The following is a 27,800-nucleotide window of genomic DNA, read 5'->3' on the forward strand; positions in this document are numbered from 1 at the left end:
TCCTTAATCTGTGTAATCGTTATCAAAATGAAAAAATCAATTTATTTCGGATTTTCTTTCATTTTTGCGTTAATTATTCAGTAAATGTGAGGTAAAGAAAAAAAAAAATTTTTTTCCGAAAAACGAAAAAAAAAATAACCCCCCGAATAAAACATTAAAAAAAAAAATTGGAAAAAATTCTTGTTTGGTCTCGTTTTTTGGAAAATTTTTTTTTTTTTCTTTACCTTACATTTACTGAATAATTAACGCAAAAATGAAAGAAAATCCGAAAAAAATTGATTTTTTCATTTTGATAACGATTACACAGATTAAGGAACAAAACTTGTTCCTTTAATTGTTTTGTAAAACTTTGAGCAATCGGACCGGACAAACGGTTCAATGAATCAATCTGAAAATTTCCAGGGTTTTTGGGGGTACATTAAGCTGTAAAATTACCTGGCAACATTATTTTTTTTATCAATATTTGCAGAGTAGCGATGAGTCGACTAAAAAACCAGAAAATGGCCATTTTTTAAAGGTTTTTCAAATGGATATCAAGGATGAAAAAATATTTTTTTTTTTAAATCAAAAATGGAGCTTGTAGGGGATTTATTCAAGTTTATTAAACTGCCCTTTAAATTACTGTGAGACCATTTCTTGCTGAGATATCAATAATCTAAGACAAAAGGATCCTTTTTCATTTGAAGGCTGATATCTCAGCAGCAAATTATCGCACAGAGAAACAAAAAAAAGCAAATTGTAGCTGAATAAATTTCCTTAACAAACCATAAATTCGTTTTTTCGAGAAAAATTTTCCCGGCCCCGTTGACCTAAAAAACGAAACCAAAAAATTTAGAAAAATTTTGTCTCGACCTTTTTTTTCTGATTCCGCAAAAACCGTGGCTCAAAAAAATATTTAGCTGAAAGATCTTCAAACTAGAGATTTCAAGCTTCCATTTCCTTTTTTTATTTTTTCGATACGATCATTTTTCACGAAAATACAGCCTTCCAAAAATCACTAAAAAATTTATAAAATTTTCTTGTTCCTTTAATTTTTTGGATAACTGTATTTAAAATGATTTGTTTTTTAATCATTTTAAATACTTTTTAATCCTTCAAATCATTTCTAATCCTGTCTCTTATGGACATTTAACGTGTGAAATCATTTTTAATCATTTTTTTTAATCAGGGATAAGTAAAAAATAAAAAATTAAAATGAACTGAACATTTACTGTATTATACTATTGTCAAATAAAAGTTTTAACCAATTACTCTGGTTAATTACTAGTCTGAATCTGTAATTCTGAATTTATGCACTCAAAACAAAAATAAAAAATAAAAAAAAAATAATATTGACCATGTAATAATAAGAACAAAAAACCGGTTTATAAATTAAATCACTATTGTAGAATATCCACACTTTTCTTGAGCAATACTGGTCGGATCTCTTGTCGATGCATAAATTCTTGGTCGTCTTCTGGTAAATTACGGGGGCAGGATTGAATAAGCTCCCCGCGCTGCTTTGGTCATTAGACTTCTCTGTCTGCAGTCTTGACAGGAGTCATTTTCAAATGGATGCTGCGTCGAGCAACGACGACAGTATCCTCTCATTGCCTGATAGCCATCAGTGCGCCACATCTGGTATGGACAGTCATCGTTGGTATGCCTAAGCCGTCTGCAATTGGTGCAGAAACAATCACCTCGTAATTCATTTGGACACTTGTCGAATGAATGACCCGCTTGTTTGCATTTTAAGCACCCTGGTTCAGGAACTGGTGCGAGCCGCGTTTCAATAGTTTGCGTGGCTACTGTACGGGTGGTTTTTGCAGTCATTGTCTTGGCGATTTTTTCACTGCTTCCTGCCATTCGGTGTTGGACGGGACATGCTTCAAGTTGGTGTCAACAAACTGCGTGTGTTGACCCATTGTGATCTGGCATTTGATTGGTACTGATAGTACCGGTATTACTGGCAATTTAGCTTTTACTTCCACTGGTTCCTCAGGCACTGCTAATACTGAGTCTCGTTCCAAATAAATGAAGACGTTACTCTTTCTCCGGTGGAACCCTGATAATAACGTGATGTTCATCGTCACGGGGATATCAAAACCAAAGTAACCGGCTGGTGAAGTGAAAGCCGGGTGCAACCAGTACGATTGGCGGTCGCCGATTTTTCCGTGAAATCGCTGCGCTCTAAGCAGCTGTCGAGCATCCGACATCTCTTGTGGTAACTTGGTCTTTGAAGACAATACTTGCCCCAGGGCCTCCATTCTGGAATAACACTGAGATTAAACTGTGTACCATACTAGTATCAGCATTACAATATTTTATTTAGATTTCTAACACCTATACGACTGATTGTTTGACTTTTAACTGGTGTCTAGTAGATCTGCGCGGTATTGTCAGATCACTGATACTATATGTCCATATCAATACATTATTTTTGTCGCATACATTTACTAAACTGTTTCAGTAAAAACTATGTATATAAAACGGCCCTTTTCTGGGTGCCGCAAGCTTACCTGCGAATCCATCAGCCTTTTTACTCAACTGTTTATTTTTAATAAATACCTCTGTACCGATATCAATCTCGATATTGGGCTCTGGTGCCTGCTTATCCTGTCTATTTTGAGCTTTGATCATAAAAGACTCGATATAGTGTCTTTATTCATCGATTAGCGACAAAACTGTATTTCGATGATTCGGATTATGAAATTCTGTTAAGACTTTTCCTCCCCGATGGAGATCTAGGTACCTCGGGTCGCGGCCGAAATTTAAATAAGCTGGACTGACGGTCAGCGAGCTGTAAACAGATGTATTATAAGCATAAACAAGTTCTGGAAGATTCTGGTCCCATTTGGAATGCTTATCTGTAAGAAAAGTTCTGATTAAAGTCTTTAAATTTTTGTTTATTCTTTCCACAGGATTTGCCTGTGGATGATAGGTGGGTGTCAACTCATGTATGATGTTATTAGTCTATAAATACTCTGATACTACCTTATTTACAAATTCTGTTCCGTTGTCTGTGACAACTACCCTTGGGTAGCCCCAACGATTAAATACAGAACGTAGAAAAAATACGATCTTACTACCCGTAGGTTCTGAGATGGGTTGAACTTCCGAGTATCTTGAATACATGTCACACAAGACAATCAGGTGAGTTTTCTGGTGTGTTGACCTGGGCAGTGGTCCGACTGTGTTCACTGAGACACTTTCCCATAACTCCGTTATTGGTCGATGTCCTGGTATGACTTGTGGTGGATTAGTATCTGGTTTATTCAATTTTCAGACTTCACAGTTGTTGAATACTCTGTCACGTCATAATGTAGGTTAGGCCAGTAATGGTGGTTAGTAGATTGTACACACTTTCTCTGGTTGGGCTGCTGCTGGTTGTTTATTCACTACCACTTTCCTCGTACGGACCGGTGACGGCTCGTAATAGTCATCCCAACAACACGTCGCAATGTAATTTCCCATTATGGCACAGCTATTTTTACAGTTATAAAAAATTTTTTTTTTCATATTTAGTCTGGTTAATCCCGTCCGCGCTTACTTCCGACTCGCTTGATGTCATGTGGTCGTCTGTCATGCTATTCGTGTTATCTGAATAGCTGTGGCTGGATGGCCTCTCCCCCTTGCGTTGACGGGTTGTTGCGGGGAGTATTTGAGGTACGAGCAACAATTCCCGCTGATGCGCTCGCCTCTCTAGTTTTTTACACAGTTACATTTCTTTACTGTCTCCCCTATTTTAAAACAGCGTACACAGACGTCTACTTTGTCTTCTGTGCACACTCTGGTCTTGTGATCGCCTTTCTTTCCGCAGTTCAAGCACGTGTACGTGCCGCCTACTGATCTCCCTGATGATCTCGATGTATCGGATCCTGATCTTTTACTGCGATCACTTGACTTTGATATATCTCTGTAACTGTATTTCTCTTTGTTGAATACGACATTTAACTTTTTCTTGTCGTTATTGTCGTCAGCATTTTTATGCTTGACTTGGTTCTTTTTTATAATTTTTTTATGTTGTTTAATCCTTTTCTGGATTCTTCTGATTTTATCCCGTTCTGTTTCTGTTTCCGATTCTGTTTCCGCCATTGACTCTTTTGTCGACTGCAGCCTACGGATTTCTGATCTCCTATTTTCTCTTGATCTTCTCATATCCGCTACTCTGCTTTCCGCGATGGATATCGATTCAGCGAATTGCTTGTATGTCGTTGCCTTCGGCATCGAGTTTAATTCTCTCTGAATCTCCACATTAAGCTTTGGTTTTATCACCTCCAGTTGTTTGGATGTTGACATCGGATCTTCTAATTCAGCGAATTTGCTCCTCACCTGTCTCACAAATTCCTGTGTGTCCTCATTCTTCTTCTGGAATATGCCAAATATCTCTTGGAGTATTTCTGTGTCTAACGTTGTCTTACAGAATGATACATTGAATGATTTTTTCACATCCTCCCAGTTCGTCCATGTGTTCACGTTTTGTTTGAACCATTCTTTTTTATTGGCTATTGCTATTTTTAACAGATCAATTCTTCCTTCAAATTCCATGTCTTGTTCAATGCAGGTCTCAGTGAATGCTTGTAGCCACTGCTTAGGTTGTGAGTCTGCTGTATATTTCAGGTTATTACTTCTTATCAATGTTTCCATTGATTTTATTTTATCGGCTCGTCTTTTCATATTTTCTTCTCGTGTATTGTACGTAGTATTTACCGTTTGGAATCCCTGGTGACCTTGATATTGGGTTCTCTGTCCTGGTCTGGACGTGTTTTGTATCTCTGGTCTACTGTGCGCATATATTTGAGGTTGCGTATACTGCAGTGAATATTTGTTGTAATTATTCATGGGCACGTTTTCGTTCTCGCGTGATCTCATCTCGTGTTGCGTCTTCTGGTGTATTTTGGTTGAGTTCTGGATTCCCTTCAGGTCTTCTGTATTGTCCCAGAGTTGTACATCCTTTACTATATAGATTATTATGGAATTGTCCCAATATCCCACATCTCCTTTTCTTATTCCCAGTTCCTTTTCCAACTGTTCTACGTGTTTTTGACTAGTAAATTTTGGCATCGACTCAATTATTTCGATGCGAGCCGTCAGGTTTTTTTCTGTTCTCACCCTGTGTTTTGTCCAGTTGACATCGGCCATCATCTTGCACCATATCACGTTGTCAACTTGTAGTTCCTCTGTTTGTTTCACATTTGACATGAACACTTCTCTTTTAAATTTGTCTAGACCCCATAGTCTTTCTTCCTTTGTTAGAGTTGTCACATTTAAAGGCTGTGACTCGTGTCTTGGAGGCGCGTGTATTATTATCTCCTCACTGTCAATGTCATCCTCACCTTCGGAAGTTTGTACGAAATCGAACTGGTCTGCCGACATCCACTCATCATGTCTTATGAGTGTGTACGGTTTTGATAGTTTTCTGTTTTCTGTAATTACTCGTATTTGTCTGCATGCCTTCTGATTGATTTTATTTGGCTCTGTCGATTGCCGTTCTATCTGGTCAAATTTATTTGTTCTGTCTGCTTGTCGATCTTGGTTTCCATGATATCTTGTTGTGTTTAATTGTTGGCAAATCGTTTCTTTCACTTCCTTTTTTATTTCCGCCATCGATTGGTTTACCATTGATCTCATTTCCGCTTGGAGTTCTTTTGTATATTTTCTTGTTTTGACCATCTTGAATTTTTTGAGATTACCCGCGGGGAAAGAATAAACAGAAAATTGGACAAGTGAAAAAAAACAAAAAATAAAAAATAAAAATGAAAAAAATAACAATTAAACAATATATTCGATGACCAGAATCCTCCGCTTGCCGCTTGTTACACCTGTTGACTTACAATAAGGCAGTATTATTATTCGCGATCACGTTTTGAAATTAAATGTATTGATTTATATAAAAAACTATATTTTTTTTTCCAGAATGTTATACTAAATATTTTTAACTATATTTTTAAAATTTAATATTTTATTATTTATTTCATTTTATTTGAATATAAAATATATTAAATTCAATACCTGTATGTATCTGCGTAGATAACCTGTTATTAAAAATTTTATATTTTTGGGTATCTCTTATATCCCTTTTATTTTCTGGTATTTAAATTTATATACTTTACTATATAACTTTAGTTTTATTTTATATCAAAACGTTTATATTACATTTTATTTACTTTGTACTTTATTTCGCTTTATGCAAATCCGTGATGCGTAATAAATTTTATTGTCAACAACTTTACTTGCGTCTTTTTTTATCGAGTCTGGTTATTTACTGACTGTACAGATGGCGGTAACTTATTAGGTGGATATTTATTCTGGTAATTTCTATGTTACCGATTGTAAGGCGGATGAATTCTCAGGCAATTCTCTGTAACAAATAATTACAATTTCAAATTTTTGCCGCTTTTGCGGATTATCTCTTATTCTCTATGATCTAATATTTGTATATAATAATAATAATAATAATTCGATCGCGACAATGAGTCTTCCTGGCTGTTCGGATATTTGTCGTTCTGATTTATTTCCTGTTACTAAGCGGATTATTATTATTATTTTATTTTCTTTAAAACTTAAGTTTTTTTTTTCTTTCAAAATCTCTGTTGCTAAGCGAGTCGTTATTATTATTTTCAATGGATTTTTAATCCTTATTGACCTTTATTTTCTCACAAAGACTTTATTCTAGAATTTTCTGGTTTTATAATTCTTAAGTTTTATTTTGTCACTTCCGGTTTTGTACTAAATCTCTTTATCATTTATTTGATAAATTTTGTACTTTTATAGTAAACTGATAAATTAAATATGCTTAATTACTAATTACACATATAAATATTACTTATAACTAATTTTACAAAATTATTTATACACTTAGATATTAAAATTAACAATCTTAATCTATTATTTTTCTGGTACTTTCTTTTAATTCTCTACCGGAAGAATGTGCACTGTTTAATTATTTATGTAATAATTTTATCTTTTGTGTTCCCGGGCAAAAAGGAATTCTTAGAAAAATTAATCCCGGGTAATTTTTCTTTTGTTATTTCCAATTTTTTTGGAAATTGAAATAAAAATAAAACAAAACTTTAGTTTTTTCGAAAACTAATCAAAAAAATGCAAAGAAAAATAATAAATTTATGATTAATAAATTAAATGTTTTAAATAAAAATAATTATTGCGCGTTTTCTTTCTGATAAAACGCGAAAAAAGTCAACGCTTTAGGAATTTTTCCGGGAACAATTTTTGTAATTGAACCTGCTTGATAACTGATAACTTTTATCCGATGTTTTACTTTATTTCGCAGGCTCTAACTCGAAATTTACTGGTTTTTACGTCTGGAATTTTTCTAATTACAAAGTAACTAACATAAGTTTATGCAATTGGAAGATGTTAATTTTTTTTTTTTTGGCTTAATTAATTAATTAAAACCCGTTGGGCGCTATTGTAACGTCGGGTTTACGTACAAACTATATTTTCGATGTTAGATATAGCTTTCGCGAGATCACCCAGCTAAACTCAATTATGAGACTCGTCTTTCTTTGATTTTATCCGAACTGGCCTTACAAGATTAAAACTAAACCTAGGTACTTAGCCTAATCTCAATGTTCGGGATAGAAGTTCTTGATGATCGTGAACTGGCGTGGTTGATCCTTGGAAATCTCCTTCTTGGATCCGTGGTTGACCTGGTGCTGCTACTCTTATACTTAATTATAGGAGCGTGGACTGGATCAGGTGAATTCACTCAAACACTGGTTCAGTTAAAGTTTAGTTAATTATTTATTTAACTAATAATTATCTAATTGCCACACACAAACACACTGGTACAAGTCTGATAATCACACAACTAACTGCGTATGATATCAACGTTACTGTGACTAAGTGCACAGGGCTTACTACTCCAAATACTCAAAATAATCGGATAATTCACCGATACTGGTATAACACTAACTGGTTATTATAATTATTAACTAAATGTAATAATTGCACTGGTTAATTGACCTGGTTAACTAACTGTAACCAACTATAACATCAATTAACTCTGACTCTGATACGGTGGCAGTAAAAGCACGTACGACAAATAGCTACTATGATTTATACTGCGAGTAGTACTTAGCAAAAGTCGGTAGTATATACAGCAACTCCGCTACAAGTAAAAATCACTAGGTACTGGTTGCACGTGCTTATATAGGCGGCAACACCATATTGGAGCACGTGACAATCACTACCCGAGCTCAAACGGCGGCGTACGATCCCACATCGTAACATAATGAATTGAAAATACTCAACCTTAAATAAAAAATTTTCCCGTGTTATTTGAATGGGAAATCGAATTTTTCAATGAGTATGTCGGTAATCGACATAAAAATTTTTTTCTTGCGCGAAAATTTTTGTTTTGTGTTGAACTATGATTTTTTCCACATGCACTTAAGAAAAAAATGTTTCTCCGAAATGACGCACCCTAACATGAATACATATCCCTCGCAGATTTGAATCACGGTGGAAACACGGTGGGTTTGTTCCATTTTACCACTGTGATTACGCGGTGTATCCACCGTGATTACACGGTGGCTTGACCACCGTGTATATACGGTGTTTCCACTGTGATTACGCGGTGGATACACCGTGGAAACACGGTGGTGAAATAGCACAAGGCCACCGTGGAATCACGCTGGATACACCGCGTAATCACAGTGGGAACACCGTGTATACACAGTGGTCAAGCCACCGCGTAATCACGGTGGATACACCGCGTAATCACAATGGATACACTGTGTATACCCGGTGGTGAAATGGAACAAACCCACCGTGTAACCACAGTGGATCCACGATGTTTACACTTTCACGTTTTTCCCACCGTGATTCAAATCTGCCAGGGTATATAAATTTTTTCACCAATAGTATTTTTGGAACCTACTCGACTAAATAAGATAGAAAATGTCAAAATTTTTGTAAAGTTGTGTCATGCGGACAAACACAATAGTTAGATTTTCATAATATCGACTAACGAATTTCAACTAATAAACGAAAAAAAAATGATGAAATTTTTGAAAAGTTGCGTCACGGGGACCAATACAATAGTTAGATTGCTATAAAATCTACCAAAAACTGAAAAGAATAATTTTTTCATTTCGATGATGATGATAACACAACCACAGTCGCAAAACTTGTTGCTTTAATTGTTATGTAAAACTTTGATCAATTGCGCCGGAAAAATACTTTGATGGATCTATTCAAAAATTTATAACATCATTTTAGCAGTACAGGGGTACAAGTACATTCAGCTAAAGAAGAACTTGGCAACATTAGTCTTTCCAGTTCGTACTTCTTTCTAATGGATGTTACAAATAGAATTAAATTTGTTTGATAAACAATTATGAAGGAGTCTTGTAGGGAACTTGTTAAAGATTTTAAAGCCACTTTCCGATTTACTGAGCGAAATTTTTCGGTTCTTTTAATTTTTTGAATGACTGTATTTCTTATTAAAATCGAAATAAAATATTGTTATAGAAACGAAATGAGAAGAACTAACAATAAAAATCGGAGGATTTATTTCAAAAATGAGTGCATTTTTCAACTCCCTCAAGAATCTCGCAACTGGAACTGCTCATGTTGCTGGCACTACAAAGTATAAAGGTAATGCAATTATATATATCAAATGCCTCCCTATCAGTGATTCTAAGCCCCATTTGTACCTAAACAATAATATAAATTCAGAGGATGCATTATTCGATAATAACAAATTGTGCGTGTAAATATGTATGTAGGATGTATGGATTAGGGTTGTCGTTAAGAATTAAATTTTTTCAGACGCTCCATGAAAAGCTTCTTTTTAGTGAAAAAATGTGTGGGGAATTTGGTTTTTTCTAAGTAACAAGAACACTTGCCTCAGGACGATCGAAGTCCATTTTTTCGATACAATCGCAGTTTTTCTTAAATATCTTATGAAATATGCAGATGAAAGGAAAAACCATAGGAACAATTTTAAAGAGATTAAATTCTTGACAAAAAAGGTCATAATCTTTATTTTTCATAAAATATGTATTTTCGAAGATATGTAATGAAATCTTTTTTTAGATCGGATGAATTGAGCGTTTTAAGGATTACAAATGTTGAAAATAACATTTTTCTAAATATATAGAAACTATAACAAGCATTAATGATTGATGTATTACGAGGTACGAAGTTATCTGTAACTAAGAAAGGATGTTATTTTTAACATTCGTAATCCTGGAAATGCTCAATTGATAAGATCAAAAAAAGTTTTTGTAAATATCTTTGTAAATACACATTTTATGGAAAAATAAACATAAATTTGTTGTCAAAAATTTAGTTTTCTACAAAATTGTTTTCATAATTTTTTCCTTTAATCTGAATATTTCATGAGATATTTAAAAAAAAAAACCGCGATTGTATCGAAAAATGAACTTTGATCGTCCTGAAGCACATATTTTTTTCACTTCAAAAGAAAAACCAAATTCTTTACTTATTTTTTCACTAAAAAGATGCTTTCTATGGGGCGCCTGAGAAAATTTAATTTTTAGTGACCACCCTAGTATGCATGTATATTAGACCAATTCGAAGAAATCGATTATTATTATTTTTTTTTTTTTTAAGGACACACTCAAAAGTTTTAGTTGGATAAAAAAAGACGCCTGTTAAAATTTGAGCCCTTAATGATAATATTAAGTACTCCCTGATTGCAGTTCTCTATTTACCATTCAAATATCACGGGGCAATTTTTATTAATTTCGAATTTTTCACTTATCAGCAAATTATTGTACTGGAATGTCGATAGATATTTTTTTTGGAAATTGAATGCTCCACAAAAAAAGGTATCTTATAATTTTTTGATAAATTCACCATTTCAAAACTTATTTAACGTCAAATACCAAGCCATGGTAAATTTTAGTATCATTTAACATTCTTGACGAAAATATCATTTTTATCACAAAATGTTGTAAGACTTTTTTATTAAATTTTATACAGTAATTTACGTGGGGGTATTTATTCATTAATAGTAATTACTTTTTAGTAACTTTTTAATTTAGTTTTTTTTAAATTATAAATATTTCAAATACACACAAAAATTCTTTGCAAATTTTTTAAGAGTGACCATTATTTATTTATTTATTTTTTTTTTGTTTAATTTTTCATGCTAAGGCATAAGTCAATTGGTAAGATGAAATCATGAAAATAATCTTACAAAATTGATTAAAAAATAAGATGAAATCATGTAAATAATCTTACAAAAGTGATCAAAAAACAATACTCTCTAAACATGAATTAGTGGAAATTTCATTAATTACGTTAGTGAAGCAGTATTCACTTCATAATCAGTGTATTTAAATAACAAATTAGTGAATTCTTGCTAATAAATTTAGTACTATAATTTTCACTAGCAAATTAGTGATTTTCACTACTGAACTAGCGATATTTTCATAATTTCTACGAGTGAAACTGTTATTCACTTCTTAATTGATGAATTTCACAATTTCACTAGTAACTTTACCTAGCAAATAATTAAATATTTTATTCGATATAAATATAATTAATAATTATGGTACTATTTTTAAAAATTGTAATAAAAAACTTTCAAAATAAAAAAAAATAGAAGTACAGAACAATAACACCGGCACACAAAAAAAAATAAGTTCTCTGTACTTTTGACGGGACCGATTTATTCCCATGTATTTTGACCCGCTGAATCCGAATCCGAGGTCCGTTTAACCCGTACACCCTCAGATTTTTAGAAAACTTTAAAAAACCTCAAAAATACACAAAAATCGACCGTTTTTTCAATTTATAAATTTATTTAACCCTAACTAAGCATGATTTTTATGTATTTCAGTCCTCCACATACTAACCTGAAGTTTATTTAAAACATTAGCCATTTAAAGTCTGAGTAAATTCCAAAAAACTCCAAAAAATTGCAAAAAAGCAAAAAAATTCTTAGTGTTGTGATGAACAAAATTTTTTGAAGCATATTAAAATTTTTTTATGTTTTAGGCCAAAATATTTTATATATATATATCACAGATCGAACAATATGATTTCTTTTATTTATTTCGATTTAAAAAATGATTTTTGTTATACCAAATTTTATTTTTTTCGATTTTTTGGGAATTTTTGCCATTTATTTAAAATTTTAGAGATGTCTGAGCCATGGATGTTCGAGAATTATATGTGACAGATAAACATACATGAAAATAATTATTTATTTAGCCCTATAAAATTTTTTTCATCACAATACTAAGAATTTTTTTGCTTTTTTGCAATTTTTTGGGATTTTTTGGAATTTACTCAGACTTTAAATGGCTAATGTTTTAAATAAACTTCAGGTTAGTATGTAAAGGATCGAAGTACATAAAAATCATGCTTAGTTAGGGTTAAAAAAATTTATAAATTTGAAAAACAGTCGATTTTTGTGTATTTTTGAGGTTTTTTAAAGTTTTCTAAAAATCTGAGGGTGTACGGGTTAAACGGACCTCGGATTCGGATTCAGCGGGTCAAAATACATGGGAATAAATCGGTCCCGTCAAAAGTACAGAGAACTTATTTTTTTTTGTGTGCCGGTGTAATATATTCATATGAAGAGTACGTCAATCATAACATCACGGATTTTTTATTTCTTCATCAGTTATTGTTTGGGATCATAACGAATATACTATTTGCACTCACGCGATCGTAAGCATAGGCCAGCGCAGTGGATAACATCAAAGACTTTGAATCGGAAGGATGCAGGTTCGAGCCCAGCAGTCACCGGGATTTTTTTATCAATCAAAATCATGTATACTTCCTCTAAGTAATGATTCTAATACATTAATTACATTTTGGATCTAATGACAAGTGTCTTATATTTTTTTTTTCGCAATATAATATTTTTTTTCACCGATAAAATCAGTGGATTTCCTCATTCACTTTTCAATTTAGTGGATTCTCATATTCACTTATCGAATCAGTGAATTCCAATATTTACATATTCATTTAGTGAATATTCACTAATTCTGCGTGGTACGATTGTAGCATTGACAATTAGTGAATATTCACTTAAAATTAGTGAAAAATCACTAATTCATGTTTAGAGAGTAGAGTTAACAATTTAAATCAGTCATAAAGACGAAAATACAAATAATAATGAGAGATGTAAAGTTCAACTATATGCCGTTCTAAATTTCATTAATTAAAATCTAGATTTAGTGGATAATCATATAACTTATTCTTAAAAATCTCAATACTGATTAAATCAGATCTAAGGGTAGCTCTTGTTAAAGACGGATAATTGATACAACAAATGATTTTTCATATAGTACAGTAAAAAAATATGGCATTTTGAAATTTACATGGTTCTTCATAATGGCTACTCTCCCGCATGAAAATACCATGTATAATAAATATATCTGGGGCATTCCATGCCAAATCGCCCACTTTTGAACACGACACCTTTAGATTTGGCTGAAAATTTTTTCTCTTTTTCTACCCCATCAAAATCGACCCTAGCGGACCTGAGATACGGTAAAAAACCGAAATTTCGTTGAAGTTACGGTAAATTACCGTAAACTACCGTAAAAAACCGTAATACCGTAGTATTGCGTATTGCTACTGAATTTCTCGGTAAAATTGCGGTATCCCACCGAATTTTCACGTAAAATTACGGTAAGTTACGGTAATCTACCGCAAAAATTCCGAAATGGGTATAAAAATCTTTTACGGTAAGCCTACCGTATTCTTACCGTAAATTTTTTGTCTGCCACTGTAGAATACAGTTATCTAAATGTATTTCTGTAAATTTGGCAAGTACTTAAAGTTTTACTACAATTTAATAACTTTTACCATCTGGGACTCAAAAATAAAAGGCTAGAAAAAATGGCTAAATCTACCAACAAATAAGATAAACATTAGGTTGGCGCAAAAAAACCGACTAATTTTTTATGTCTGTAAAGCCAGCATTGTCATTTGAGCAGAATCGCACAATTCTTATTTATTAATTTAGTGCTAATTTAGTGCCAATTTAATGCCGGTGTACGGAATTTAGTGCTATATTTGGATCTGAGAAAATTAGTACAATTCTAGCTTCTCTGCAAGCTAGCATTGTACCATGGAAAAGTACAAATTAACGCTGCACAGAAAATTGGCTCATAGCTGCATAATTAGTGCTCATTAAGTGCTGTCGATCCAGCTTAAGATAATGCTTAAAAAAATTTTTTAAACATACTTAACATACCTAACAATGCTAGCTCGACGATAACCAAGCATAGAGTGGTCAGTATCGAAAGTTTTGAATCGCTGCGCACATTTTTGTCACAACGAGAATTAAGTGCTCATTAAGTGCTGTCGATCCAGCTCAAGAGTATGCATTAAAAAAATTTTTAAACGTTTTTAATGTGCATACGACGTTAGATTGACGATCACCGAGCATGGAGCGGGCGGAATCAAGAGAGATAAATCGCTGCGCACATTTTTGTCGTAAAGAGAATCAAGTGCTGTCGATTCAGCTCAAGAGTATGCATTACAAAAATTGTCAATCATATTTGACATACCTAACAATGCTAGCTCGACGACCTGGCATAGAGTGGTCAGTATCGAAAGTTTTGAATCGCTGCTGGTCGGTACACCTGAATAGTCTTAATTAGAGAAAAAAATTTTATAGATTTACTATATCTTACAATGCTTGCTTGACGATTACTAAGCAGAAAATAGTTGGAATCGAGGGATTTGATTCACTGCCTACGTTTTGGTCGAAAATAGGATTAAGTTCTCATTTAGTGCTGTCGATACAGTTGAAGAGTGTACATTAAATAAAGTTTTAAAGACTTATTATACCTTACAATGCTAACTGGAGGACTACCAAGCACAAAGCAACTAGATTCGAGGGATTTGAGTCGCTGCGCAATTTGTCGCTGGAAGGGGAGTTAAATGCTCATTACGTGCTGTCGATACAGCCGAAAAGTTTTCGTTGAATTATATTCTCATGTATTTAATATGCTTTTCAATTTTATTATAGTCACCAAGTGTTGCTGACTACAATGTTCCGCACTATTTTGTTCAAAAAGTGTTAAGTACTAATTACGTATTTCGTCGATCCAGCTAGAGGTTGATCACTAAATAAATTTTTTCCTTAAATCTTTTATACTCTTCAATGCTACCTTAATACTGAACCGTTAGATTACAGAGGTTTCAGTTATTAGGTACTCATATATCCCACTCAATATTTAATGCGTAACGTTATTGCTGACATAGCTGACGAACGTTTTAAAATAGTATATTGTCTAGTTAGAATATTAAGATAGCCTTTATGTGACAAAAACCTCATCATAATGCTTACCCAATCCTCATCCTTCACTCGAGAAATCAATTGTTTGAAAAGAAATGAATCTTTGCCCGAATCCAGCAAGTTAATTCCTTTAACTCCATACTTGGATGATACAGGAATATTAAGGGTTGGTGGTCGACTTTAGCGATCTTCTTTGCCCTTAGATCAGTGTCGTCCCATCCTTTTACCTTCACACCATCACATAACTCATCTTATTATACGCGATGAGCATACACGCCTCATGCACGCTGGTGCCCAAGCGACTTGATATTCCATTCGCCAAACTTATTGGCCGTTGGACGCACGAAACGCTATAAGAAAAATTATTCATAAGTGCTTGCCCTGTTTTCGTGCAAAACCTCGTTTAGCTGATCACGATCCCGGTCTCTTGCCTGAATATCGCGTCGTAGCTGCGCGGCCTTTCCTTAAAACCGGAGTAGATTATTGCGGTCCGTTAAATATAAAAGAAAGACGACTTCGTAACCGCAGAAAACTCAAGGTCTATGTGGCCATCTATATATGCATGTCAACCCAGGCTGTACACCTGGAACTGGTTTCCAATCTAACCACGGAAGCCTTTCTCGCAGCGCCAGTCTCAAGCGCCTGTTTTCTCGAAGGGGAAAGTCTCTTGAAATTTTTTCTGATAACGCAACGAATTTTGTAGGTGCTGACAGAGAATTACAATCATTATTCGAGTCAGCTGAGCACCAAACTCTCCTTAAGCAATATCTTGGTACTGAAGGGATTGCTTGGCATTTTATCCCTCCCAGATCTCCTCATTTTGGAGGGCTCTGGGAAGCCGCGGTCAAATCCTTTAAAAGACATTTAATTAGAACTGTTGGAGACACTTTATTGACAAACGAGCAGTTAGAAACATATATAATCGAAATAAAAGCGATATTAAACTCTCGTCCTTTGTCACCTATGTCCTCTGATCCTAATGACTTTTTACCCCTGACCGCTGGTCACTTCCTAACTGGTAGTCCATTGACTAGCTATCCGGAGATCGACTTCTCCAGCACTCCATCCAATCGCCTGTCTGCCTGGCAGTAAGCACAAAAGTTGAAGCAGCATTTTTGAAAACGTTGGCATAAAGAGTATCTGAACAACGTAATCAGTTTACATCACCGATCTGGGAACAACATTCGACTGCAGGTGGGAATGTTGGTGATGATCCTCGAGGACAACCTACCGTCTCTGGCCTGGTCCATAGGCAGAATCACTGCTGTTTATCCAGGAGAAGATGGCATCGTACGCGTGGTAACTCTGAAGACTAAGAATGTCGAGTACAAGCGTTGTACTAAAAAACTATGCCCTTTGCCTCTGGAGTAAAATGTCCACCCTATCTCATTGAACTAGGATCGTTCAAGGGCGGTGGCATGTTTAGTTGTCTGCATTTTTTAAATCAAAATTTAAATAATAGAATTTTTAATATTTAATTATCAAATAGTTCTATACAAAACGATTGTAATTTTAGTATGAATCATGTCTTGTAAAAATACTTAATTCTATTGTTTGCCTATTCTATATTTTTATGAAATAAGCCTGGTAGCTGCACATTTTTTCTTATTCATTTTTTTTAAGCTCTTAGTCTTATAATGTTTTCCCAATACTTTATTTTATAAATGTTTTTAAGATGACCCCTGGAACAATAACTTGGTTTTCCCAATCTTTTTAAAGTAAGCTACCATGTACACCTAAAATTTATTTTCAAACATTTCTTTACTGCTTTCATAGAAATATTTTTATATATTTGTCAAACATGCCATTGTCCATTAAGTTAAATATTTTTTGCCTAGTTTTAATCTTTTAAAAGTAAAAATTGTAATCCTTCATGTTTATGACTTTGCGACTTTTCTCAGGCACCTCTATCTCCCGGTCCCAAAATCTCACTCCTACGTCACGTCTAACTGAGTCCTGCCCTTCTTGGGAGGTCACTAGTCCCTACTTCCCTAATTATTCTCCAATTACTTTCCTCCATTTCCTTCAATTTAGTCTACTACTAAAATTTCCATCCCCTCCCGGCTTGTTTGTCCAACTAAGTAATTTTTTGCAATCTATCTCATAAGTTAGTGTTAAGTACAATAATTTTGAAGCAACCACGCTTCAGTCTCTTGTTCATCTCTTTAAATAAATACTTGTCTTAGCATTCAATACAGCGTCTTGCTACAATTACTTAGTGCATGAACACTATACGTTATATATTATTATAGTTATAAATAATATATAATTTTTTTTCAATATCTCTCGTAACAAAATAGTTACGGGGCTAAACCTTAAAGGTTTTTCGAGCTGGATTAGTTAAATTTGATTAACTTTCCAGTGGCATCTTCTATTTTTTGTGTTATAATTACGTTGCAATTGCGCAACTTTATTAATATCGAGTCAGTGCGTGTTCAACAAGATTTAAGTGCAATCAGAGTTTACAGTATCAAGCATCGACCGGTGAACCTATCTCCATCGTCTGTTCCTGTTCAACAACTGTTATCCAGTGGAAACGACGTCGGCTGTTCCTGTTTAACTTCTAGTATTTAGAGTCTGCAGTGCTTTTTCATCAAGTTTTGTAATCATCATCCAGTTGATAAAGTAAGTTAATTGACTTCCTATTTCCTTACACTTTTGGTTATTGCCTTTATTTTGATTTTTCCGCGTTTTATTATCATTATTATATTAAATTCACTATCTCACTATGACGGAAGCTCTTATTAAATCATTGGCCAACAAACGGACTGATGCCAAGAGATCTTTAACTGCTTATTCTAATTTTTTGGCTAAATTTGGACCAGAAAGTGATGTCTCGGTTCTCGAAAAAAGGTTTCGCGAAATAGAGGAAGTGTGCAATAAATTCCTCGGGTTTCAAGAAGATCTTGAAGGCTTGCAGGATGAATCTGATGAGTTTTTTGCACATCGTATTGAATTTGATGAAATGTATTTTAATGAATATGGTATCGCTACTAAACTTTTGGTGCAGTATTCAAAAAATTTCGCCACGCCTGCAGCTCCTTCACAAGATTCGTCTCAAAATATCGCGCCACAGCAAGAAAATCTCAATGCTCACGATACGGAAGCAATACCAGTAACTTAACGCTTCCAATTAATAATGAGGTGCTCGACCCGCCTGCAGCGATCTCAACAAGCCAGGAGCAAGTTTTTCCTAGGCAACCCGACCCTGGTCAGCAAATTGGAGTTTCTCATGATTTGAGTCCTCGCAATCAACCGCAGTTAATGCCTCAAGCTGCGCAAAGCTTCTCGTATGATCCTTATGCTAATACTGCATCCGGATTGCCGACTATTTCGTTGCCAACTTTCAAGAGGACTTATGACACTTGGTTGGGTTTACATGATTTGTTTAATTCTCTAGTTCATAAGGATTTAAATATCCTACCTGTTCGTAAGCTGTTTTATTCAAAAGGTTGTTTGAAAGGTGAAGCAGCTGAGATAATTGAGGCCATTGAGGCTTCTGATGAAAATTACGAAGTGGCTTGGGAACTTTTAAAAGGAAGATATGATGATCGTAATTACATACGGGATTATCATATTATAGCCATTAGAGATATGCCTTCTTTATCTAAGGAATTATCAGTGCGATCTTTCCTGGATAGCTTACAGAAGCACTTACGTGCTCTCAAGGCTTTGAAGGAGCCCATAGCTTCATGGGACTCCATCTTAATCGTTATTCTTCGTGAAAAACTTAACTTTTCCGCCCGTGAACGGAGAGAGGATGTCAGTACTGGTGCAGGTCGCTCTACTATTAAAAATTTTATAGAGTTTCTTAAGCGACGCGCTCAATTAGAAGGTGTTAGAGCGCAGACTTCAGCTCCAAAACCTGTAAAAGAAAAGCAGAGTTCTCGGCATCATAATAATGATAATAAACCGCAGCAATCATTCATGGCTGCCACGCATGAGCAGTGGTGTGTATACTGTAATGAAAACCATCAAGTATACACTCGCAGCAAGTTCACTGCCTTAACTCCTTACGATCGGTTCGAAGCATCAAGAAATGGGGGTTGGTGTACCAATTGCTTAAAAAAGAACCACCGATCGTTCAAATGTACATCTCAACCGTGCCGTAATTGTAAGCAAAAGCACCATATGCTTTTGCACTTTGGAAAAGGTAATGATCATTCTGGTCAAACTAATGGAAATCAAGTTTCGTCACATTTTGCCACAAGTACTACGAGCATGCATGTTCAATCACCATCACAAGCGGTATTAGCCACTGCTATCGTTGACCTAGTTAATAGTCAAGGTAAAAGTAAACCTTGTCGTGTATTTTTGGATGCGGGTTCTCAAGCGCATTTTATAACTGAGGACGTTGCAAATTTTTTAAATTTCGTTAAAAAACCTACAAATACTTTTGTCATAGGCATTGATAATACTTCTACTAATTTTAATTTCTCTGCACGTGTTACATTGCGTTCTCGTGTCAGCAAATATGAAAAAACGGCTGATTTTTTAATTATACCTCAAATCAGCCAAACTATGCCTTCTATTTCTATCAATCAGGCTGCGCTCGATTTACCTCAAAATATACAACTAGCAGATCCTGATTTCTTTAAGCCTTCCAAGGTGGATGCCTTGATTGGAGTTAAATTATTTTATAAATTGCTCAGCGTAGGGCAAATATCATTAAAAAACCACTCTGAGGCGGTATTGCAAAAAGTACAATTGGGTTGGACTGTTGCCGGTGAGCTCAATCAATTTCCTCAGGTTACAAGTGTATCTTGTCATATGGCTGTTCAGTCAGGCCCTCCAGACGTAAATTTAACTCGTTTTTGGGAGCTTGAGGAACTTTCCGCCGCCAAAAAGTATAATCTTATTGAAAGATATAGCTCATTCAGCAAGCTACAGAGAGTTATTGCATACATAATGCGTTTGATTTACAACGCCATATCTAATAAGCAGCGCAAATTGGGTCCATTAAGCACCGATGAACTTTCGCAATCTCATAATTTAATTATTAAAATGGTCCAATTATCATCATTTGAAAAAGATATCGAATTAATAAGTAGAGGTGAACAGCTTCCTGCTACTAGTAAATTAATTCCATTGAACCCAATTTTGGATGACTGTGGTATCCTGCGTGTTGGATGCAGGATCGCACATGCTTCTATAGCCTCGGACCAGCGCCATCCTATTTTATTGCCGAGCCAGCATCATATTACAAGGATAATTATACGAGCAGAACACATAAGGCTTAAGCATGCGGGAATACAGTCGACCCTATATTCTGTACGCCAGGTATATTGGCCTTTGAACGGCCGGAGTACCACGAGGAGCGTAATTCACAAATCTGTGCCCTGTTATCGTGCTAAGCCACGTCTTTTAGATCATCGTATGGGAATTCTACCTGCTCAACGTAAGACCTCTTCGAGGCCCTTCCTTCGCGTTGGTGTGGACTATTGTGGTCCCTTTTATATTAAAGAGAAACGTCATCGAAACCGCGGTCTCATAAAGGTTTATGTAGCGGTATATATATGCATGTGCACAAAAGCTGTACCCATATCTCCTATGTCCTCTGATCCCAACGATCTTCTCCCATTGTCTCCTACCCATTTCCTTATTGGTAGCCCATTGACTTCTTTTCCAAAGATTGACCTTTCGGAAACACCAGCTAATCGTTTGTCAGCCTGGCAGCATGCTCAGCAGCTTGAGCAGCACGTCTGGACACGCTGGCATAAGGAGTATCTGCAGCAACTTATCAAATTCAGCGGATCTCGTTCAGAACCTCCTAATCTCAAGGTCGGATCATTAGTTCTCATTTTTGAGGAGAATTTGCCTCCTTTAAAATGAGCTCTAGGACGCATCGTCACCGTACATCCGGGCCAGGATGGAATTGTAAGAGTAGTAACACTCAAAACCAAAACCGGCGAATACCAGCGATGTGTCAAGAAGCTCTGCCCTCTTCCCATAGATGGAGAAGATGATGACTTCACCCCATTTGATTGAACCAGACCGTTTAAGGGGGGCGGCATGTTCAGTCGCGCAATTATAATTTTATATTTTTTAATTTAAATATTTTTTATTATATTTAAAAATAATTATTTTGTCTAGACTTTAGATTTTTAATTGATCTGTTTCTAATGCATTTTTTAAATGAACACTTAAATTTCATTTTTTACTTGAGTTTGAAGCTGCTTATTTGTTCATTGCAGTCTTAGGCTTAAAAATTATAGTAAGTTGTCGCCAAAAAACTGGATTTTCCCAGTCATTAAAGTATTATATTTTAGAAAACATTCAAATATTTATAGCAGAACAGATGGGTATTCCCGGTCATCCTCTTATAGTCATAAAGTGTACATTTAGACATTTTTGTAATCTCTTAGCAATATTCTGGGTTTATTTCCTTTGTTGTAGTCTGCAAATTATTATAAAATTCAGTAGACGTACTTATAAGTTTGGTAAACATTGCTATTAGGGTCCAGATATTCCGTTACCTCAATTATCCTCAGGTATGCTCTTGGACCCAATGACGTCAAACCTTGCACCTGGCCTCTCTCGCCGCCTACACCTTCCCAAAAACTGTCCCTTGTTAATTACTCCTCCTTCTGGTCACCTGACCTACTTGCCATTCGTTGACAACTTTTCCTACTTCCTATTTCCCCATTCCCACTACTAAATGTTGTAATGACCCACGCCCTGGGTCAAGTTATCTCAAAATATTGTAAACTATTGCAAGTTCAGTTACTCTTGGAAGTATCACAGCGCACAGTCGCATAAATAAAAATACTAGTTCACTTATATCTTGAATATATTTTTTGGTGCAAAACTTATCCCAAGTCTTGCACGTAACAACAATCACTTACGGTAAACCAACCGCGAGTCTAAACATTGGTCCTTCGAGCCGGATTAGTTAAAATTATTTAACTTTCTAGTGCCATTTTCTATTTTTTGTGTTATAATTACCAATGTTTTGCCCCGTAACTATTTTGATACGAGAGATATTGAAAGAGAATTATATATTATTTATAACTATAATAATATATAACGTATAGTGTTCATGCACTAAGTAATTGTAGCAAGACGCTGTATTGAATGCTAAGACAAGTATTTATTTAAAGAGATGAACAAGAGACTGAAGCGTGGTTGCTTCAACATTATTGTACTTAACACTAACTTATGAGATAGATTGCAAAAAATTACTTAGTTGGACAAACAAGCCGGGAGGGGATGGAAATTTTAGTAGTAGACTAAATTGAAGGAAATGGAGGAAAGTAATTGGAGAATAATTAGGGAAGTAGGGACTAGTGACCTCCCAAGAAGGGCAGGACTCAGTTAGACGTGACGTAGGAGTGAGATTTTGGGACCGGGAGATAGAGGTACCTGAGAAAAGTCGCAAAGTCATAAACATGAAGGATTACAATTTTTACTTTTAAAAGATTAAAACTAGGCAAAAAATATTTAACTTAATGGACAATGGCATGTTTGACAAATATATAAAAATATTTCTATGAAAGCAGTAAAGAAATGTTTGAAAATAAATTTTAGGTGTACATGGTAGCTTACTTTGAAAAGATTGGGAAAACCAAGTTATTGTTCCAGGGGTCATCTTAAAAACATTTATAAAATAAAGTATTGGGAAAACATTATAAGACTAAGAGCTTAAAAAAAATGAATAAGAAAAAATGTGCAGCTACCAGGCTTATTTCATAAAAATATAGAATAGGCAAACAATAGAATTAAGTATTTTTACAAGACATGATTCATACTAAAATTACAATCATTTTGTATAGAACTATTTGATAATTAAATATTAAAAATTTTATTATTTAAATTTTGATTTAAAAAATGCAGACAACTAAACATGCCGCCGTCCTTGAACGATCCTAGTTCAATGAGATAGGGTGGACATTTTACTCCAGAGGCAAAGGGCATAGTTTTTTAGTACAACGCTAGTACTCGCCATTCTTAGTCTTCAGAGTTACCACGCGTACTATGCCATCTTCTCCTAGATGAACAGCAGTGATTCTGCCTATGGACCAGGCCAGGGGTGGTAGGTTGTCCTCGAGGATCATCACCAACATTCCCACCTGCAGTTGAATGTTGTTTCCAGATCGGTGATGTGAACTGTTGAGGGGCAAGGTTTACAGTGCTAGTATGTTCCAGAAGTTACCAGAATGTATTAGCTATACTAATGACCATTGCCAATCTATGTATAGTGGTTTGTTCTTACTAGTACACCATCCTAAACGGACGTGTATCTTGTATCTATATATATTGTTATATACCTGTAATATACTTAACGTAATAACCACGAATACTAATATCTTATTTATTAATAACCTGCCCGTCCTTATCATCAGGTTATGGGTCCAGATAACGTGGGTATCCCATCGTTAAGATCAAAGTGGTTGTTAATTAAATAAAGTAATTAATTAGTAGCACGTGAAAAACGCGCGAAAAGCATCGAGAAGTTTTGATAGCGTGCAGCGGCGTGGAGTTCGTCATTGTGAGACACTAGGCATAAGAGCTCGAACAATTTCGGCGGGAAAACCGTTGTGTGCTGTGACTAGCATAAAAGTTGATAGTGTCGATTTGTGGTTCTTTAGTGATCAGTAAAAAATGGCTTTTTCAATTAAAATAGATCCCCTTACTAGAGAGAATTACCAGTCGTGGAAAACACAGATGAAGGGTATTCTAATGAGTCATGAAACGTGGGAATATGTTGTTGGTGAAAAAACCAAACCCAGACCAGGAACAGAAGATATCGCAGCGTGGGTCAAAAAGGACAGAAAGGCGATGGCGGATCTTTTGATAGCATTGGGGACAGACAAGGCAGCAGCATACGATGACTTGGAGACGTCGAAGGAAATCTGGGATTAGATCAAGGCGACGTACGAATCTGGGGGACCGGCGCGAAAAGCTTACCTTCTGAAAAAGCTAACTTTGTTAAAGATGACAGAGGAAGATGATGTGAGGAAACACATCACCGAGTTCACAGAGACAGTGAAAAGACTGCGAGAGGTCAAGCTGGAGATAGCCAATGAGATGTTGGTGATCCTGTTGTTAAACAGCTTACCAGAAAGTTACACAGTGTTCCAGACATCGATAGAAACACAGAAGGAGTTACCATCACTGGACGAACTCTGGGTCAAAATTCTTGAATACCAGGAGGGACATGCAGAACAACATGTCGAGCCAGCACAAAGAGCAATGTATTCGAGGTAAAATCAGAGGAGACAACGTGGACAAAATGGCGGAAAGCCAAAGGTGTCGAGTTCTCGGGACGAGAATTTTCGGCGGGAAGTCGAATGTTTCAAGTGTCATAAGAGAGGGCACATCGCAAAGAACTGCCCAGAAAGAAACAGAAGAGAATACAGTAGTGCGAGAAATGTAAATGAGTCATCGTTAAGTACCAGTGAACAAGCTATGGACAGTAGTAGTGGTAACGCGTGTTGGTGTATAGACAGTGGGTGCGACCAGTCATTTGTGTAACAGTAGGAATAAGTTTAGTGAGTTTAAGCCTAAACATGCAGCGTTGAGCCTGGCAACTGATAAAAACACTAAAATATTGGGAACGGGAAACGTTTCGGTGAAAGTGTCGACGGGTAAAAGACAATTGACATCGGGTTTAAGAACATATCATATGTATCAGATTTGAGAACCAATCTATTCTCGGTGGCACGGGCTATAGACTTTGGACATACAGTGACCTTCAGGAAAACTGAAGTGGTAGTGGTAAATAAAAATAATGATGTGATTATGCGCGCGCAGAGACACGGGAACCTGTACTTTATAAAAGACATCAAAGACAGTGTTAACAGTGCCGTAACTAGTGAAAAACTAGGGATAGATAAGCGGCATGAAAAGTTGGGGCATGTAAATGAGCGAGACCTGAAGCTCATTGCCAAAAATAAATTGGTGTATGGCTTGGAAATAAGCGATAGTGAAAAATTATCAGAGTGCAAGTATGCATACAAGGAAAACAGACCAGATTACCTTTTCCCAAGACCAGTGAACAAAGAACTCAGAAGTTATTAGAAATAGTGCATTCAGATGTATTTGGACCAATGCGACACACATCTAACTCAGGAAAAAGATATTTCGTCACCTTCATTGATGGCAAGTCAAGATGGTGTCAGATATACTTAATGAAAAATAAATCTGAAGTCGTGGAGAAGTTCAAAGAATACAAGAGCGAGGTGGAAAACCAGACCGGGGAAAGGATAAAGGCTCTACAATCAGACGACGGAACGGAATATTGTAACGGGGAATTCAACGAATATCTACGGAAAAATTGAATTCGGAAAAGATTGACGGTACCTCACACGCCCCAACAGAACGGCATTGCGGAGAGAAAAAACAAAACACTGATAGAGATGGTACGATGTATGATGCGGCAGGCAGGGGCACCCCCTCACCTGTGGGCCGAGGCGTTAAGCAACGCAAACTATACCAGAAATAGATGTCCGACCAGTGCGTTAAACGGAGAAATACCGTATTGTGTGTGGTGGGGAAAACCCCTTCCAGTAAAACACATGCAAGTGTTTGGAACAAAGGCTTTCGTCTTGGATAAGACGCAAAAACGCGGGAAACTAGACTCCAGATCAGTACCAGGGGTATTTATAGGATATGCACTTGCCTCGAAGGCATATCGTGTCTATTTTCCACAAGATAGATCAGTGAAAACTACATGGGATGTGAAGTTTGTCGATCAGATTGGTTTTGAGGGCGAATATAAGGAAATATTTAAAAACGAGAGAAACACTGAGGTAATAGAGGAGCATTGCGAAGAGGAGTGTGATGAGCAGTGTGAAGAACTCGAGATGCCGAGCGAAGAGCCAGAGAAGCCCGAACCAGAAACGAAACTAGAGAGACCCCAGAGAAAGAGAGGTGCTACAAAGTCTTGGGAAGGCGTAGAGTTACCCAGCAAGAGAGGCCGGGGACGACCGATGTACATTCGGACAGGATCGGTAGGAAGACCGAAGAAAGTATACGTCACAGTACCAGACGAACAGAGTGGAGATGACCACGAAGCTGCTACCGAAGGAGAGAATGAAGGAATAGAAGATGATGCGATGGAAGAAGATGTTTTCGCATATCTGACAGTGACGGAAAATCTGACTACATGGAAACAAGCGAGCAAGACAGAAAATGCGGACTCGTGGAAGATAGCATTAGAAGAAGAGATGCTAGCTCAAATAAAGAACAAGACATGGGAAATCGAAAGGAGAGCCAGAAACAGAAAGGTAATCGGAAGTCGCTACGTAGTTTGCACTAAATCTGATGGCAAAAGAAAGGTCAGATTATTAGCAAAAGGGTGTTCTCAGAGGCCAGGAGAAGATTTCACCGAGACATTTTCACCAGTAGTGAAGTCAACGTCAGTGAGGATCATGGCAGCGATAGCAGCGGAATTCAACTTGAAAATTCACCAGATGGATATAGTTACCGCGTATTTAAACGGTGAATTGCGCGAAAGTGTATACATGGAAGTGCCCGAGTGTATGCATGAGATTATCGAAAAAATAAGTGCGGGTGAGCCCATCGGTTTAGGCGGAAAGATAATACGCGACGGGAAAATAATAGAAACCGTAAAGCGCTGGAGAGAGGGCTTGAAAGCGGGGAGTGACAGTGTATGTGCTCTGAAAAAGTCGTTGTATGGGTTGCGCCAAGCCGGGGTTGAGTGGCATCGAAAATTAGTAGATATAATTCATGTATTAGGTTTTAATGCAGTGCCACACGACAAATATCTGTTTGTGAACCGGAAAGGTGACAGTATGATGTATATAGCAATATACGTAGATGATATCTTATTAGCTAGTGACGACAAGGCCTGGATAGGTGAAATAAAGAAAACGTTGTCAAAGTCATTCGAGACTAAAGATCTCGGACTAGTTAAAAGTTGTATTGGTATCGAGTTTGAGCGGGACGAAAAGTCACGTGTGTTCTTGAGACAGAGACAGTATGCCAGGGCCATACTTAAACGTTTTGGGATGGATGAGTGTAAGCCGATAGACACACCCGTCGAGGCTAAAAGTAATTTAGTAAAACCAGAACGTGTGAGTGAATCGGAAATGAATAAGTATCCGTACCAGAGTTTAATCGGAGCGTTGTTGTATCTTGCGATAACTACAGGCCAGATATAATGTACGCGGTGAATTATTTAAGTCAATTCAATACCAACTACAATGTCGAGCATTGGAAAGCCGCGAAAAGGGTTTTGAGGTATTTGAAGGGTACGTTAGATTACGGGTTGAGATTTGAGCAAACCGGGCTAGCTCTATTTGCCGTTGTAGATGCTAACTGGGGAGGGGACTCAACGGACCGTAAGTCGTATACGGGGTATGGATTCATTCTGGCGGGATCTGTAATTAGTTGTGAAGCGCGTAAACAAAAAACGGTGGCACTCTCAAGTACAGAGGCAGAGTATATGGCGGTAGCGGAGGCTACTAAAGAGGCCCTATACTTGAAAGGCCTGTTAGTAAGTTTAGGTATACAGGAAGAATCAGAGACTGTCACGATACTGAATGATAATCAGAGCGCAATCAGTATGATCAAGAACGATGTATATCACCAGCGTACT

General features: G+C 36.2%; 1 protein-coding gene across 4 annotated transcripts in view; it reads left to right on the plus strand.

The window, feature by feature from the left end:
• The window catches only part of LOC130663026 (uncharacterized), a 490,048-nt gene that overhangs the window by 193,465 nt on the left and 268,783 nt on the right, over positions 1–27,800 (plus strand). For all 4 annotated transcript variants that reach the window (XM_057462059.1, XM_057462055.1, XM_057462056.1 and 1 more), the window contains one exon: positions 9,475–9,600. In XM_057462059.1, the coding sequence (XP_057318042.1) occupies positions 9,525–9,600 (76 nt within the window). In that variant the 5' untranslated portion in view covers positions 9,475–9,524. The remainder of the gene's footprint in view (positions 1–9,474; positions 9,601–27,800) is intronic.

Source organism: Microplitis mediator, chromosome 2, assembly GCF_029852145.1.
Source record: "Microplitis mediator isolate UGA2020A chromosome 2, iyMicMedi2.1, whole genome shotgun sequence".
Taxonomy (NCBI): domain Eukaryota; kingdom Metazoa; phylum Arthropoda; class Insecta; order Hymenoptera; family Braconidae; genus Microplitis; species Microplitis mediator.